At 45.9% G+C, this 19,182-nt stretch overlaps 1 protein-coding gene across 1 annotated transcript in view; it reads left to right on the top strand.

Annotated features, from left to right (window-relative positions):
- LOC144488081 (uncharacterized) overlaps positions 1-19,182 on the top strand; it is a 58,023-nt gene that overhangs the window by 11,633 nt on the left and 27,208 nt on the right. Inside the window, exons 4-5 of the mRNA XM_078206107.1 lie at positions 8,045-8,145; positions 18,181-18,342. Coding sequence (XP_078062233.1) covers positions 8,045-8,145; positions 18,181-18,342 — 263 coding nt within the window. The remainder of the gene's footprint in view (positions 1-8,044; positions 8,146-18,180; positions 18,343-19,182) is intronic.

Here is a 19,182-nt window from a genome sequence, read left to right as displayed (position 1 = left end):
TTATTAATTCAGTAACATAACCTCTACACTACTGTACCCTGGAGTATTAATCCAGTAACATAACACCTACACTACTGTACCCTGGATTATTAATCCAGTAACATAACCCCTACACAACTGTGCCCTGTATTATTAATATAGTAACATAACCCCTACACTACTGTACCCTGGATTATTAATCCAGTAACATAACCCCTACACTACTGTACCCTGGATTATTAATCCAGTAACCTAACCCCTACACTACTGTACCCTGGATTATTAATCCAGTAACATAACCCCTATACTACTGTACCCTGGATTATTAATCCAGTAACCTAACCCCTACACTACTGTACCCTGGATTATTAATCCAGTAACATAACCCCTACACTACTGTACCCTGGATTATTAATCCAGTAACATAACCTCTACACTACTGGACCCTGGATTATTAATCCAGTAACATAACCCCTACACTACTGTACCCTGGATTATTAATCCAGTAACATAACCCCTACACTACTGTACCCTGGATTATTAATCCAGTAACATAACCCCTACACGACTGTACCCTGGATTATTAATCCAGTAACATAACCCCTACACTACTGTACCCTGGATTATTAATCCAGTAACATAACCCCTACACTACTGTACCCTGGATTATTAATCCAGTAACATAACCCCTACACTACTGTACCCTGGATTATTAATCCAGTAACATAACCCCTACACTACTGTACCCTGGATTATTAATACAGTAACATAACCCCTACACTACTGTACCCTGGATTATTAATCCAGTAACATAACCCCTACACTACTGTACCCTGGATTACTAATCCAGTATCATAACCCCTACACTACTGTACCCTGGATTATTAATTCAGTAACATAACCTCTACACTACTGTACCCTGGAGTATTAATCCAGTAACATAACACCTACACTACTGTACCCTGGATTATTAATCCAGTAACATAACCCCTACACAACTGTGCCCTGTATTATTAATATAGTAACATAACCCCTACACTACTGTACCCTGGATTATTAATCCAGTAACATAACCCCTACACTACTGTACCCTGGATTATTAATCCAGTAACATAACCTCTACACTACTGTAACCTGGATTATTAATCCAGTAACATAACACCTACACTACTGTACCCTGGATTATTAATCCAGTAACATAACCCCTACACAACTGTGCCCTGGATTATTAATCCAGTAACATAACCCCTACACTACTGTACCCTGGATTATTAATCCAGTAACATAACCCCTACACAACTGTACCCTGGATTATTAATCCAGTAACATAACCCCTACACTACTGTACCCTGGATTATTAATCCAGTAACATAACCCCTACACTACTGTACCCTGGATTATTAATCCAGTAACATAACCCCTACACAACTGTACCCTGGATTATTAATCCAGTAACATAACCCCTACACTACTGTACCCTGGATTATTAATCCAGTAACATAACCCCTACACTACTGTACCCTGGATTATTAATCCAGTAACATAACCCCTACACTACTGTACCCTGGATTATTAATCCAGTAACATAACCCCTACACTACTGTACCCTGGATTATTAATCCAGTCACATAACCCCTACACTACTGTACCCTGGATTATTAATCCAGTAACATAACCCCTACACTACTGTACCCTGGATTATTAACCCTGTAACATAACCCCTACACTACTGTACCCTGGATTATTAATCCAGTAACATAACCCCTACACTACTGTACCCTGGATTATTAATCCAGTAACATAACCCCTACACTACTGTACCCTGGATTATTAATCCAGTAACATAACCCCTACACTACTGTACCCTGGATTATTAATCCAGTAACATAACCCCTACACTACTGTACCCTGGATTATTAATCCAGTAACATAACCCCTACACTACTGTACCCTGGATTATTAATCCAGTAACATAACCCCTACACTACTGTACCCTGGATTATTAATCCAGTAACATAACCTCTACACTACTGTACCCTGGATTATTAATCCAGTAACATAACCCCTACACTACTGTACACTGGATTATTAATCCAGTAACATAACCCCTACACTACTGTACCCTGGATTATTAATCCAGTAACATAACCCCTTCACTACTGTACCCTGGATTATAAATCCAGTAACATAACCCCTACACTACTGTACCCTGGATTATTAATCCAGTAACATAACCCCTACACTACTGTACCCTGGATTATTAATACAGTAACATAACCCCTACACTACTGTACACTGGATTATTAATCCAGTAACATAACCCCTACACTACTGTACCCTGGATTATTAATCCAGTAACATAACCCCTACACTACTGTACACTGGATTATTAATCCAGTAACATAACCCCTACACTACTGTACCCTGGATTATTAATCCAGTAACATAACCCCTACACTACTGTACCCTGGATTATTAATACAGTAACATAACCCCTACACTACTGTACACTGGATTATTAATCCAGTAACATAACCCCTACACTACTGTACCCTGGATTATAAATCCAGTAACATAACCCCTACACTACTGTACCCTGGATTATTAATCCAGTAACATAACCCCTACACTACTGTACTCTGGATTATTAGTCCAGTAACATAACCCCTACTCTACTGTACCCTGGATTATTAATCCAGTAACATAACCCCTACACTACTGTACCCTGGATTATTAATCCAGTAACATAACCCCTACACTACTGTACCCTGTATTATTAATCCAGTAACATAACCCCTACACTACTGTACCCTGGATTATTAATCCAGTAACATAACCCCGACACTACTGTACCCTGGATTATAAATCCAGTAACATAACCCCTACACTACTGTACACTGGATTATTAGTCCAGTAACATAACCCCTACACTACTGTACCCTGGATTATAAATCCAGTAACATAACCCCTACACTACTGTACACTGGATTATTAGTCCAGTAACATAACCCCTACACTACTGTACACTGGATTATTAGTCCAGTAACATAACCCCTACACTACTGTACCCTGGATTATTAATCCAGTAACATAACCCCTACACTACTGTACCCTGGATTATTAATCCAGTAACATAACCCCTGCACTACTGTACCCTGGATTATTAATCCAGTAACATAGCCCCTACACTACTGTACCCTGGATTATTAATGCAGTAACATAACCCCAACACTACTGTACCCTGGATTATTAATCCAGTAACATAACCCCTGCACTCCTGTACCCTGGATTATTAATCCAGTAACATAACCCCTGCACTACTGTACCCTGGATTATTAACCCAGTAACATAACCCCTACACTACTGTACCCTGGATTATTAATCCAGTAACATAACCCCTGCACTACTGTACCCTGGATTATTAATCCAGTAACATAACCCCAACACTACTGTACCCTGGATTATTAATCCAGTAACATAACCCCTACACTACTGTACCCTGGATTATTAATCCAGTAACATAACCCCTACACTACTGTACCCTGGATTATTAATCCAGTAACATAACCCCTGCACTACTGTACCCTGGATTATTAATCCAGTAACATAACCCCTACACTACTGTACCCTGGATTATTAATCCAGTAACATAACCCCTACACTACTGTACCCTGGATTATTAATCCAGTAACATAACCCCTACACTACTGTACCCTGGATTATTAATCCAGTAACATAACCCCTACACTACTGTACCCTGGATTATTAATCCAGTAACATAACCCCTACACTACTGTACCCTGGAATATTAATCCAGTAACATAACCCCTACACTACTGTACCCTGGATTATTAATCCAGTAACATAACCCCTACACTACTGTACCCTGGATTATTAATCCAGTAACATAACCCCTACACTACTGTACCCTGTATTATTAATCCGGTAACATAACCCCTACACTACTGTACCCTGGATTATTAATCCAGTAACATAACCCCTACACTACTGTACCCTGGATTATTAATCCAGTAACATAACCCCTACACTACTGTACCCTGTATTATTAATCCGGTAACATAACCCCTACACTACTGTACCCTGGATTATTAATCCAGTAACATAACCCCTACACTACTGTACCCTGGATTATTAATCCAGTAACATAACCCCTACACTACTGTACCCTGGATTATTAATCCAGTAACATAACCCCTACACTACTGTACCCTGGATTATTAATCCGGTAACATAACCCCTACACTACTGTACCCTGGATTATTAATCCAGTAACATAACCCTACACTACTGTACCCTGGATTATTAATCCAGTAACATAACCCCTACACTACTGTACCCTGTATTATTAATCCGGTAACATAACCCCTACACTACTGTACCCTGTATTATTAATCCGGTAACATAACCCCTACACTACTGTACCCTGGATTATTAATCCAGTAACATAACCCCTACACTACTGTACCCTGTATTATTAATCCGGTAACATAACCCCTACACTACTGTACCCTGGATTATTAATCCAGTAACATAACCCCTACACTACTGTACCCTGGATTATTAATCCAGTAACATAACCCCTACACTACTGTACCCTGGATTATTAATCCAGTAACATAACCCCTACACTACTGTACCCTAGATTATTAATCCAGTAACATAACCCCTACACTACTGTACCCTGTATTATTAATCCGGTAACATAACCCCTACACTACTGTACCCTGGATTATTAATCCAGTAACATAACCCCTACACTACTGTACCCTGGATTATTAATCCAGTAACATAACCCCTACACTACTGTACCCTGGATTATTAATGCAGTAACATAACCCCTACACTACTGTCCCTGGATTATTAATCCAGTAACATAACCCCTACACTACTGTACCCTGGATTATTAATCCAGTAACATAACCCCTACACTACTGTACCCTGGATTATTAATCCAGTAACATAACCCCTACACTACTGTACCCTGTATTATTAATCCGGTAACATAACCCCTACACTACTGTACCCTGGATTATTAATCCAGTAACATAACCCCTACACTACTGTACCCTGTATTATTAATCCGGTAACATAACCCCTACACTACTGTACCCTGGATTATTAATCCGGTAACATAACCCCTACACTACTGTACCCTGGATTATTAATGCAGTAACATAACCCCTACACTACTGTACCCTGGATTATTAATCCAGTAACATAACCCCTACACTACTGTACCCTGGATTATTAATCCAGTAACATAACCCCTACACTACTGTACCCTGGATTATTAATGCAGTAACATAACCCCTACACTACTGTACCCTGGATTATTAATGCAGTAACATAACCCCTACACTACTGTACCCTAGATTATTAATCCAGTAACATAACCCCTACACTACTGTACCCTGTATTATTAATCCGGTAACATAACCCCTACACTACTGTACCCTGGATTATTAATCCAGTAACATAACCCCTACACTACTGTACCCTGGATTATTAATCCAGTAACATAACCCCTACACTACTGTACCCTGGATTATTAATCCAGTAACATAACCCCTACACTACTGTACCCTGGATTATTAATCCGGTAACATAACCCCTACACTACTGTACCCTGTATTATTAATCCGGTAACATAACCCCTACACTACTGTACCCTGGATTATTAATCCAGTAACATAACCCCTACACTACTGTACCCTGGATTATTAATCCAGTAACATAACCCCTACACTACTGTACCCTGGATTATTAATCCAGTAACATAACCCCTACACTACTGTACCCTGGATTATTAATCCAGTAACATAACCCCTACACTACTGTACCCTGGATTATTAATCCAGTAACCTAACCCCTACACTACTGTACCCTGGATTATTAATCCAGTAACATAACCCCTACACTACTGTACCCTGGATTATTAATCCAGTAACATAACCCCTACACTACTGTACCCTGGATTATTAATCCAGTAACATAACCCCTACACTACTGTACCCTGGATTATTAATCCAGTAACATAACCCCTACACTACTGTACCCTGGATTATTAATCCAGTAATATAACCCCTACACTACTGTACCCTGGATTATTAATCCAGTAACATAACCCCTACACTACTGTACCCTGGATTATTAATCCAGTAACATAACCCCTACACTACTGTACACTGGATCATTAATCCAGTAACATAACCCCTACACTACTGTACCCTGGATTATTAATCCAGTAACATAACCCCTACACTACTGTACCCTGGATTATTAATCCAGTAACATAACCCCTACACTACTGTACCCTGGATTATTAATCCAGTAACATAACCCCTACACTACTGTACCCTGGATTATTAATCCAGTAATATAACCCCTACACTACTGTACCCTGGATTATTAATCCAGTAACATAACCCCTACACTACTGTACCCTGGATTATTAATCCAGTAACATAACCCCTACACTACTGTACACTGGATCATTAATCCAGTAACATAACCCCTACACTACTGTACCCTGGATTATTAATCCAGTAACATAACCCCTACACTACTTTACCCTGGATTATTAATCCAGTAACATAACCCCTACACTACTGTACCCTGGATTATTAATCCAGTAACATAACCCCTACACTACTGTACCCTGGATTATTAATCCAGTAACATAGCCCCTACACTACTGTACCCTGGATTATTAATCCAGTAACATAACCCCTACACTACTGTACCCTGGATTATTAATCCAGTAACATAACCCCTACACTACAGTACCCTGGATTATTAATCCAGTAACATAACCCCTACACTACTGTACCCTGGATTATAAATCCAGTAACATAACCACTACACTACTGTACCCTGGATTATTAATCCAGTAACATAACCCCTACACTACAGTACCCTGGATTATTAATCCAGTAACATAACCCCTACACTACTGTACCCTGGATTATTAATCCAGTAACATAACCCCTACACTACAGTACCCTGGATTATTAATCCAGTAACATAACCCCTACACTACTGTACCCTGGATTATTAATCCAGTAACATAACCCCTACACTACTGTACCCTGGATTATTAATCCAGTAACATAACCCCTACACTACAGTACCCTGGATTATTAATCCAGTAACATAACCCCTACACTACTGTACCCTGGATTATAAATCCAGTAACATAACCCCTACACTACTGTACCCTGGATTATTAATCCAGTAACATAACCCCTACACTACAGTACCCTGGATTATTAATCCAGTAACATAACCCCTACACTACTGTACCCTGGATCATTAATCCAGTAACATAACCCCTACACTACTGTACCCTGGATTATTAATCCAGTAACATAACCCCTACACTACAGTACCCTGGATTATTAATCCAGTAACATAACCCCTACACTACAGTACCCTGGATTATTAATCCAGTAACATAACCCCTACACTACTGTACCCTGGATTATTAATCCAGTAACATAACCCCTACACTACTGTACCCTGGATTATTAATCCAGTAACATAACCCCTACACTACTGTACCCTGGATTATTAATCCAGTTACATGACCCCTACACTACTGTACCCTGGATTATTAATCCAGTAACATAACCCCTACACTACTGTACCCTGGATTATTAATCCAGTTACATGACCCCTACACTACTGTACCCTGGATTATTAATCCAGTAACATAACCCATACACTACTGTACCCTAGATTATTAATCCAGTTACATAACCCTTACACTACTGTACCCTGGATTATTAATCCAGTAACATAACCCCTACACTACTGTACCCTGGATTATTAATCCAGTTACATAACCCTTACACTACTGTACCCTGGATTATTAATCCAGTAACATAACCCCTACACTACTGTACCCTGGATTATTAATCCAGTTACATAACCCTTACACTACTGTACCCTGGATTATTAATCCAGTAACATTACCCCTGTGCTGGTGTTGAAGTTTGTGTTCTGTCGAACCCGCTGATGTCTCTCTCCCCACTCTCCCGGACAGTGATTGGTGACGATTTTTCACGTGGGGTCTCAGGAGGAGAGCGGAAACGGGCGAATATCGCTTGCGAGCTTCTCTCCGACCCAGCTGTCATGCTGTTGGATGTAAGTCTCTCCTCCCTCTTGCTTCCTGTAACCGCCCCCCCCCCCCATCCCTCTCCTTCTATCCCTGTCCCGCAATCTTCCCTTTCAACACTCTGTGTCTCCATCTCCCCCTCTCTCACCTGCCCCACTCCCCCACTTCCGATCTTTGATTTGAATTATTATTGTCACATGTAGTGGGATACAGTGAAAAGTATTGTTTCTTGCGCGCTATACAGACAAAGCATACCGTTCATAGAGTACAGAATGGAGAAGGAAAGGAAGGAGTGCAGAAATTTGTCATGTCAGCTCTGACTCTCACCAACTTTTACAGATGCACCATAGAAAGCATTCTTTCTGGTTGTATCACAGCTTGGTCTGGGCTCCTGCTCTGACCCAGACTGCAAGGAACTACAAAGGGTTGTGAATGTAGCCCAATCCATCACGCAAACCAGCCTCCCATCCATTGACTCTGTCTACACTTCCCGCTGCCTCGGGAAAAGCAGCCGGCATAATCAAGGACCCCACGCACCCCGGACATTCTCTCTTCCACCTTCTTCCATCGGGAAAAAGATACAAAAGTCTGAGGTCACGTACCAACCGACCTCACGGCAGCACAGTGGTTATCACTGCTGCTTCACAGCTCCAGGGACCTGGGTTCGATTCCCAGCTCGGGTCACTGTCTGTGTGGAGTTTGCACATTCTCCTCGTGTCTGCGTGGGTTTCCTCCGGCTGCTCCGGTTTCCTCCCACAGTCCAAAGATGTGCGGGTTAGGTTGATTGGCCATGCTAAAAATTGCCCCTTAGTGTCCTGAGATGCGTAGGTTAGAGGGATTAGCGGGTAAAATATGTCGGGATATGGGGGTAGGGCCTGGGTGGGATTGTGGTCGGTGCAGACTCGATGGGCCGAATGGCCTCTTTCTGTACTGTAGGGTTTCTATGATTTTATGACTCAAGAACAGCTTCTTCCCTGCTGCTGTCAGACTTTTGAATGGACCTACCTCGCATTAAGTTGATCTTTCTCTACACCCTAGCTGTGACTGTAACATTACATTCTGCACTCTCTCCTTTCCTTCTCTATGAACGGCATGCTTTGTCTGTACAGCGCGCAAGAAACAATACTTTTCACTGTATGTTAATATATGTGACAACAATAAATCAAATCAAAGAATGTAGTGTTACAGTCATAGCTAGGGTGTAGAGAAAGATCAGCTTAATGCGAGGTAGGTCCATTCAAAAGTCTGACAGCAGCAGGGAAGAAGCCGTTCTTGAGTCGGTTGGTCCGTGACCTCAGACTTTTGTATCTTTTTCCCGACGGAAGGCGGTGGAAGAGAGAATGTCCGGGGTGTGTGGGGTCCTTGGTTATGCTGCCTGCTTTTCCCGAGGCAGTGGGGAGTGTAAACGGATGCCCTCTCTCTCTCTGAGGAAGAGAATTCCACACACTCCATCTTCACGGGGAAGAGATTCCTTCCTCATCTCCGGAGTCACTGGGAAATCCTCATTCTCAAACTGTGCCCCTCTCCCCCTCATCCTAGACCACTCCCGCACCCCGAAAACATTCTCTTAGCACCCACCATACCGAGCAGCCTCACCCCTCCAGGATTTGATGCATTCCAATAAGAATGACTCGCAATCTTCTGAACTCCAACAACAGGCCCCAACACTGCTCAACCTCTCGTGGGGAGGCGATGGTCCAGTGGGATTATCGCTAGACTATTAATCCAAAAACTCAGCTGATGTTCTGGGGGACCCGGGTTCGAATCCCGCCGCGGCAGATGGTGGAATTTGAATTCAATAAAAAAATATCTGGAATTAAGAATCTACTGATGACCCATTGTCGGAAAAACCCATCTGGTTCCCTTGAGGGAAGGAAATCTGCCGTCCTTACCCGGTCTGGCCTACATGTGACTCCAGCAATGTGGTTGACTCTCAACTACCCTCGGGCAACTAGGGATGGGCAATAAATGCTGGCCCAGCCAGCGACGCCCGTGTCCCACTCCTTTGTCCCATGAGTCAGCCCAGTTATCCTCCTCTGCACTGTTGCCAACGCAACTATACATATTTCTTTCAAATAAGGAGACCAAAACAGGATACAGTGTTCCAGATGCTTTGGGACATTGCCCTGTAATGTTGGAACAAGACTTTGTCACTTTCATGTTCCACCCCACTTTGTAATAAAGACCATTTGCCTTCCTGATGACGAGCCATACTTGCACACCATGTTTTCCTGAATTGTGTACCAGGACGCCCAGATCCCTCTGTAGCTCCGAAATCTGCTATCTCTCCCCAATCAATTAGTACACTGCCTTCTCCTTCCAAAGTGGACATCCTCACATTTTTCCCACATTGTACTCTGTCTTCCCAAACCTTTTGGTTTCCTCACTGTTCCCCGGGGTTCAGTACCCTGCACAGACATAGAAACATAGAAAAACTACAGCACAAAACAGACCCTTCGGCCCCACAAGTTGTGCCGAACATATCCCTACCTTTTAGGCCGACCTATAACCCTCCATCCTATTAAGTCCCATGTACTCATCCAGGAGTCTCTTAAAAGACCCGATTGAGTTTGCCTCCACTGACAGCAGCCGATTCCACTCGCCCACCACCCTCTGTGTGAAAAACTTACCCCTAACATTTCCCCAGTACCTACCCCCCAGCACCTTAAACCTGTGTCCTCTCGTAGCAGACATTTCCACCCTGGGAAAAAGCCTCTGAGAGTCCACCCGATCTATGCCTCTCAACATCTTATATACCTCTATTAGATCTCCTCTCATCCGACGTCTCTCCAAGGAGAAAAGACCGAGCTCCCTCAGCCTATCCTCATAAGGCATGCCACTCAATCCAGGCAACATTCTTGTAAATCTCCTCTGCACCTTTCAATCATTTCCCCATCCTTCCTGTAATGAGGTGACCAGAACTGAGCACAGTACTCCAAGTGGGGTCCGACGAGGGTCTTATACAGCTGCATCATTATCCCCGGACTCCTAAACTCAATCCCTCAATTGATAAAGGCCAGCACACCATACGCCTTCTTAACCACCTCCTCCACCTGCGGGGCCGATTTTAGAGTCCTATGGACCCGGACCCCAAGGTCCTTCTGATCCTCTACCGTACTAAGAGTCTTTCCCTTTATATTGTACTTCTTCATCCCATTTGACCTGCCAAAATGGACCACGACGCATTTATCTGGGTTGAAGTCCATCTGCCACTTCTCCGCCCAGTCTTGCATCCTATCTATGTCCCTCTGTAACTTCTGACATCCCTCCAGACTATCCACAACCCCACCAACCTTCGTGTCGTCGGCAAACTTACCAACCCATCCCTCCACTTCCTCATCCAGGTCATTTATGAAAATGACAAACAGCAAGGGTCCCAGAACAGATCCCTGGGGCACACCACTGGTGACCGACCTCCATTTAGAAAGAGGCCCATCTACAACCACTCTCTGCCTCCTTTGGGCAAGCCAGTTCTGGATCCACCGGGCAGCAGCCCCGTGGATCCCGTGCCCTCTCACTTTATCTAGAAGCCTTGCATGGGGGACCTTAGAACATAGAACATTACAGCGCAGAACAGGCCCTTCGGCCCACGATGTTGCACCGACCAGTTAAAAAAAAAACTGTGACCCTCCAACCTAAACCAATTTCTTTTCGTCCATGAACCTATCTACGGATCTCTTAAACGCCCCCAAACTAGGCGCATTTACAACTGATGCTGGCAGGGCATTCCAATCCCTCACCACCCTCTGGGTAAAGAACCTACCCCTGACATCGGTTCTATAACTACCCCCCCTCAATTTAAAGCCATGCCCCCTCGTGCTGGATTTCTCCATCAGAGGAAAAAGGCTATCACTATCCACCCTATCTAAACCTCTAATCATCTTATATGTTTCAATAAGATCCCCTCTTAGCCGCCGCCTTTCCAGCGAAAACAATCCCAAATCCCTCAGCCTCTCCTCATAGGATCTCCCCTCCATACCAGGCAACATCCTGGTAAACCTCCTCTGCACCCTCTCCAAAGCCTCCACATCCTTCCTGTAATGTGGGGACCAGAACTGCACACAGTACTCCAAGTGCGGCCGCACCAGAGTTGTGTACAGTTGCAACATAACGCTACGACTCCTAAATTCAATCCCCCTACCAATAAACGCCAAGACACCATATGCCTTCTTAACAACCTTATCTACTTGATTCCCAACTTTCAGGGATCTATGCACACATACACCTAGATCCCTCTGCTCCTCCACACTATTCAAAGTCCTCCCGTTAGCCCTATACTCAACACATCTGTTATTCCTACCAAAGTGAATTACCTCACACTTCTCCGCATTAAACTCCATCCGCCACCTCTCGGCCCAACTTTGCAACCTGTCTAAGTCTTCCTGCAAACTACGACACCCTTCCTCACTGTCTACCACACCACCGACTTTGGTGTCATCAGCAAATTTGCTAATCCACCCAACTATACCCTCATCCAGATCATTAATAAATATTACAAACAGCAGTGGCCCCAAAACAGATCCCTGAGGTACACCACTTGTAACCGCACTCCATGATGAATATTTACTATCAACCACCACCCTCTGTTTCCTATCCGCTAGCCAATTCCTGATCCAATTTCCTAGATCACCCCCAATCCCATACATCTGCATTTTCTGCAGAAGCCTACCTTATCGAACGCCTTGCTAAAATCCATATAAACCACATCTACCGCTTTCCCTTCGTCAATGTGTTGAGTCACATTTTCGAAGAACTCCACCAGACCCTCAACTGTCCTTCCAGGGCCAGTGCACGACAGAAGCAGTATAATGTGGATAAATGTGAGGTTATCCACTTTTGTAGCAATAATAGGAAGACAGATTATCTGAATGGCTACAGCTTGAGTAAGGGGAGTGTGCAACAAGACCTGGGTGTCCTCGTGCATCAGTCGCTGAGAGGAAGCGCGCAGGTACAGCAGGCAGTAAAGAAGGTGAATGGTATGTTGGCCTTCATAGCGAGAGGATTTGAGTATCGGGATAGGGATGTTTCGCTGCAATCGATGTGGAGATGCCGGCATTCGACTGGGGTGAACACAGTAAGAGTTTTAACAACACCGGGTTAAAGTCCAACAGGTTTATTTGGTAGCAAATACCATTCGCTTTCGGAGCGCTGCTCCTTCGTCAGATGGAGTGGAAATCTGCTCTCAAACAGGGCACAGAGACACAAAATCAAGTTACAGAATACTGAGTAGAATGCGAATCTCTACAACCAACCAGGTCTTAAAGATACAGACAATGTGGGTGGAGGGAGCATTAAGCACAGGTTAAAGAGATGTGTATTGTCTCCAGACAGAACAGCCAGTGAGATTCTGCAAGTCCAGGAGGCAAGTTGTGGGGGTTACAGATAGTGTGACATGAACCCAAGATCCCGGTTGAGGCCGTCCTCATGTGTGCGGAACTTGGCTATCAGTCTCTGCTCAGCGACTCTGCGCTGTCGTGTGTCGTGAAGGCCGCCTTGGAGAACGCTTACCCGGAGATCAGAGGCTGAATGCCCGTGACCGCTGAAGTGTTCCCCAACAGGAAGAGAACAGTCTTGCCTGGTGATTGTCGAGCGGTGTTCATTGCCCCCGGTACCACAGTAGAAAACAGCACCACTGCAGGGAAGTCCATTGTCAACTTGTCCGACTACACACTTCAACCAGATGAAATCGAAGTTCTCAGCCGAGGGCTCAATTTTTGCCCCACCACCAAAATGGACCCCATCAGTCTCGCAGCCGACACAGAGGAATTCATCAGGTGAATGAGGCTGCGGGAGTTCTTCCACAAACCCCAAGAGGCCAACAGCGAACACAATGAGACAGCCAATGAACCAGAACAGCCAACAGAGTGATCCACAGTGCATCCGAAGAGGAAAGAGTCGAATTGGACTCCTCTGGAAGGCCGCTGCCCTCGACTTGACATGTATGCCCAAGCCATCAGGAGGTGCGTCAATGCCAGATTCATCAGCCGCACTCACAAGACAGCACCGAATATCATCCAAGCACAACGCAACGCCATCCACGCTCTCAAGACCAACCGCAACATTGTCATCAAACCAGCAGACAAAGGAGGGGCCATCGTCATACTGAACAGAACAGATTACTGCAAAGAAGTGTACCGACAACTGAACAACGAGGAACACTACAGACAGTTACCTGCAGATCCGACCAAAGAACACACCCGTCAACTCAACACTCTGATCAAGACCTTTGATCCGGACCTTCAGAGCACCCTCCGTGCTCTCATCCCACGTACTCCCCGCGTTGGAGATCTCTACTGCCTCCCGAAGATACACAAGGCAAACACACCCGGCCGTCCCATCGTATCGGGCAATGGGACCCTGTGTGAGAACCTCTCCGGCTATGTCGAGGGCATCCTGAAACCCATTGTACAAAGAACCCCCAGCTTTTGTCGCGACACGACGGACTTCCTACAGAAACTCGGCACACATGGAGCAGTTGAACCAGGAGCACTCCTCGTCACAATGGATGTCTCGGCACTCTACACCAGCATCCCCCATGACGATGGCATTGCTGCAACGGCCTCAGTACTCAACGCCGACAACTGCCAGTTTCCAGATGCAATTTTACAACTCATCCACTTCATCCTGGACCACAATGTCTTCATCTTCAACAACCAGTTCTTCATCCAGACACACGGAACAGCCATGGGGACCAAATTCGCACCTCAATATGCCAACATCTTCATGCACAGGTTCGAACAAGACTTCTTCACCGCACAGGACCTTCAACCGATGCTATACACTAGATACATCGATGACATTTTCTTCCTTTGCACTCATGGTGAACAATCGCTGAAACAACTCTATGATAACACCAACAAGTTCCATCCCACCATCAGACTCACCATGGACTACTCTCCGGAATCGGTTGCATTCTTGGACACACGCATCTCCATCAAGGATGGTCACCTCAGCACCTCACTGTACCGCAAGCCCACGGATAACCTCACGATGCTCCACTTCTCCAGCTTCCACCCTAAACACGTTAAAGAAGCCATCCCCTACGGACAACCCTCCGAATACACAGGATCTGCTCGGATGAGGAGGATCGCAACAGACACCTCCAGACACTGAAAGATGCCCTCATAAGAACAGGATATGGCGCTCAACTCATCGATCAACAGTTCCGACGCGCCACAGCGAAAGACCGCACCGACCTCCTCAGAAGACAAACACAGGACACGGTGGACAGAGTACCCTTCGTCGTCCAGTACTTCCCCGGAGCGGAGAAGCTACGGCATCTCCTCCGGAGCCTTCAACATGTCATTGATGAAGACGAACATCTCGCCAAGGCCATCCCCACACCCCCACTTCTTGCCTTCAAACAACCGCACAACCTCAAACAGACCATTGTCCGCAGCAAACTACCCAGCCTTCAGGAGAACAGTGACCACGACACCACACAACCCTGCCACAGCAACCTCTGCAAGACGTGCCGGATCATCGACACGGATGCCATCATCTCACGTGAGAACACCATCTACCAGGTACACGGTACCTACTCTTGCAACTCGACCAACGTTGTCTACCTGATACGCTGCAGGCAAGGATGTCCCGAGGCATGGTACATTGGGGAAACTATGCAGACGCTACGACAACGGATGAATGAACACCGCTCGACAATCACCAGGCAAGACTGTTCTCTTCCTGTGGGGGAGCACTTCAGTAGTCACGGGCATTCAGCCTCTGATCTTCGGGTAAGCGTTCTCCAAGACGGCCTTCACGACACACGACAGCGCAGAGTCGCTGAGCAGAAACTGATAGCCAAGTTCCACACACATGAGGACGGCCTAAACCGGGATGTTGGGTTCATGTCACACTATCAGTAATCCCCACAGCCTGCCTCCTGGACTTGCAGAATCTCACTGGCTGTCCTGTCTGGAGACAATACACATCTCTTTAACCTGTGCTTAATGCTCCCTCCACTCACATTGTCTGTATCTTTAAGATCTGGTTGGCTGTAGAGATTCACATTCTAATCAGTATTCTGTAACTTGATTTTGTGTCTCTGTGCCCTGTTTGAGAGCAGATTTCCACTCCATCTGACGAAGGAGCAGCGCTCTGAAAGCTAATGGTATTTGCTACCAAATAAACCTGTTGGACTTTAACCTGGTGTTGTTAAAACTCTTACTGTTGCTGCAATTGTACAGGGTGTTGGTGAGGCCACACCTGGAGTATTGTGCGCAGTTTTGGTCTCCTTAGGAGGGAGGAAGGATGTTCTTGCTATAGAGGGAGCACAGGAAATAAAGTTTATTTATTAGTGTCACAAGTAGGCTTGCATTAATGTTGCAATGAAGTTATTGTGAAATTCCCTTAGTCCCCACACTCTGGCGCCTGTTCGGTTCAATGCACCTAATCAGCACATCTTTTGGACTGTGGGAGGAAACCGGAGCACCCGGAGGAAACCCACGCAGACACGGGGAGAACGTGCAGACTCCGCACAGACAGTGACCCAAGCCGGGAATCGAACCCGGGTCCCTGGTGCTGTGAGGCAGCAGCGCTAACCACCGTGCCACTGGATGGCAGGTCTGTCGTATGAGGAGAGACTAAGTGGGTTAGGATTATATTCACTGGAGTTTAGAAGAGTGAGAGGGGATCTCATAGAAACTTATAAAATTCTAACAGGATTAGACAGGGTAGATTCAGAAAGAATGTTCCCGATGGTGGGGGGAGTCCAGAACTAGGGGTCAGAGTTTGAGGATAAGGGGGTAAACCTTTTAGGACTGAGGTGAGGAGAAATTTCTTCACCCAGAGGGTGGTGAATGTGTGGAATTCACTCCCACAGAAAGTAGTTGAGGCCAAAACGTTGTGTGAGATTTCAGGAAGAAATTAGATATCACTCTTGGGGCGAAAGGGATCGAGGGATATGGGGGGAAGGGAGGGAATCAGGATATTGAATTTGATGATCAGCCATGATCAGAATGAATGGTGGGGCAGGCAGGAAGGGCCGAATGGCCTCCTCCTGCTTCTATGTTGGTGTTATCAGTGAATTCTGTCCCTCTATCAGGTCATTGGTTTAGGTTGTGAACAGCTGAGGCCCTGACTCGGGTTCCTGTGCTCCATCACTGGTTGTCCCATGTCAACCCTAAAAAGACCCATTTGTCCCGGCTCTCTGCTTCCCGCTGGCGATCCAATCCTGAACCCATGCTACCCAACATCTGGTGATCTTAATTGTGTGGAGACACATGAGCAAGAGTAGGCCACTCTGCCCCTCGTGCCTGCTAACCCACTCAATAAGATTGCAGCTGATCTGATAGTGACCCTTGACCCCCACATCCCTGCCGACCCCGGATAACCTTTCACCCCCTTGTTATTCAAGAATCTATCTCACTCTGCCTTGGAAATATTCGCAGGTTCTGCTCCTTTAGAGGAAGAAAGTTCCAGAGACTTCCCACCCGCTGAGAGAAAACATTTCTCCCCCTCTCCGTCTGAAATGGGCGCCCCTTATTGTTAAACAGTGACACCCCCTACCCCGCCCCCCCTCGTCTCAAACCTCCCAGAAGGGGAAACATCCTCTCCACATCCACCCTGTCACTACCCATCAGGATCTGACAGGATTCGATTGTGGGTTTCCTCCGGGTGCTCCTTCCACTGTCCAAAGATGTGCACATTAAGTGAATTGGCCATGCCAAATTGTCCCTCAGTTTTAGGGGATTAGCAGGGTAAATATGTGGGGTTACGGATGGTGCTTTGGTGGGATTGTTGCTGGTGCAGCCTCTCTGGGCTGAATGGCCTCCTTCTGCATTGTGGGATTCTGTGACCAAGTCGCCTTTGAAACTCCAGCAGATACAAGACCAGAATGTGCAAACATTCCATTATATCCTTCAATGTGGCGCTCGATCTCACCCCCCCCGCCCCGTCCTTCCACTCTCCGTCCCTCACGGTCTCCTGCCTGCTCCGGTTCCCCTTCCTCCTCCTCCCGTATCTCTACGGTGATGCTTCCCATCCCCTCCATTGCGGCAAAGACTCTCTCCACCCGGAATGTCAGAGGGGAGGCTGATACTTCTCGATGTTCTCCATGACAGGAACCCACCTCCGGCCTGGACTCCAGCACAGCCTACAGTCTGTGTTCTACCCTCAAGAGTTACGTGGAAAAGCATCGCAAGACGGTGGTTTCATCCATTCACCAGCCCTCCTCCCAGATTTACCACATGTTTGACAAACTACTCCTCATGAGCGATGGAGAGGTGCGTATGTCTGAAACAATAAAAACCGTGTCCCCGTCAAACACTCCCAGGACAGGGACAGGACGGGGTCAGATACAGAGTAAAGCTCCCTCTACACTGTCCCCATCAAACACTCCCAGGACAGGGACAGCACGGGGTCAGATACAGAGTAAAGCTCCCTCTACACTGTCCCCGTCAAACACTCCCAGGACAGGTACAGCGCAGGGTTAGATACAGAGTAAAGCTCCCTCTACACTGTCCCCATCAAACACTCCCAGGACAGGTACAGCGCGGGGTTAGATACAGAGTAAAGCTCCCTCTACACTGTCCCCCATCAAACACTCCCAGGACAGGTACAGCACGGGGCTAGATACAGAGTAAAGCTCCCTCTACACTGTCCCCCATCAAACACTCCCAGGACAGGTACAGCACGGGGTTAGATACAGAGTAAAGCTCCCTCTACACTGACCCCATCAAACACTCCCAGGACAGGTACAGCACGGGGTTAGATACAGAGTAAAGCTCCCTCTACACTGTCCCTATCAAACACTCCCAGGGCAGGTACAGCACGGGGTTAGATACAGAGTAAAGCTCCCTCTACACTGTCCCCATCAAACACTCCCAGGACAGGTACAGCACGGGGTTAGATACAGAGTAAAGCTCCCTCTATACTGTCCCCATCAAACACTCCCAGGACAGGTACAGCACGGGGTTAGATACAGAGTAAAGCTCCCGCTACACTGTCCCCCATCAAACACTCCCAGGACAGGTACAGCACAGGGTTAGATACAGAGTAAAGCTCCCTCTACACTGTCCCCCATCAAACACTCCCAGGACAGGTACAGCACGGGGTTAGATACA

Source organism: Mustelus asterias, unplaced genomic scaffold, assembly GCF_964213995.1.
Source record: "Mustelus asterias unplaced genomic scaffold, sMusAst1.hap1.1 HAP1_SCAFFOLD_1281, whole genome shotgun sequence".
Taxonomy (NCBI): domain Eukaryota; kingdom Metazoa; phylum Chordata; class Chondrichthyes; order Carcharhiniformes; family Triakidae; genus Mustelus; species Mustelus asterias.
This window is presented reverse-complemented; position numbering and strand designations above follow the sequence as displayed.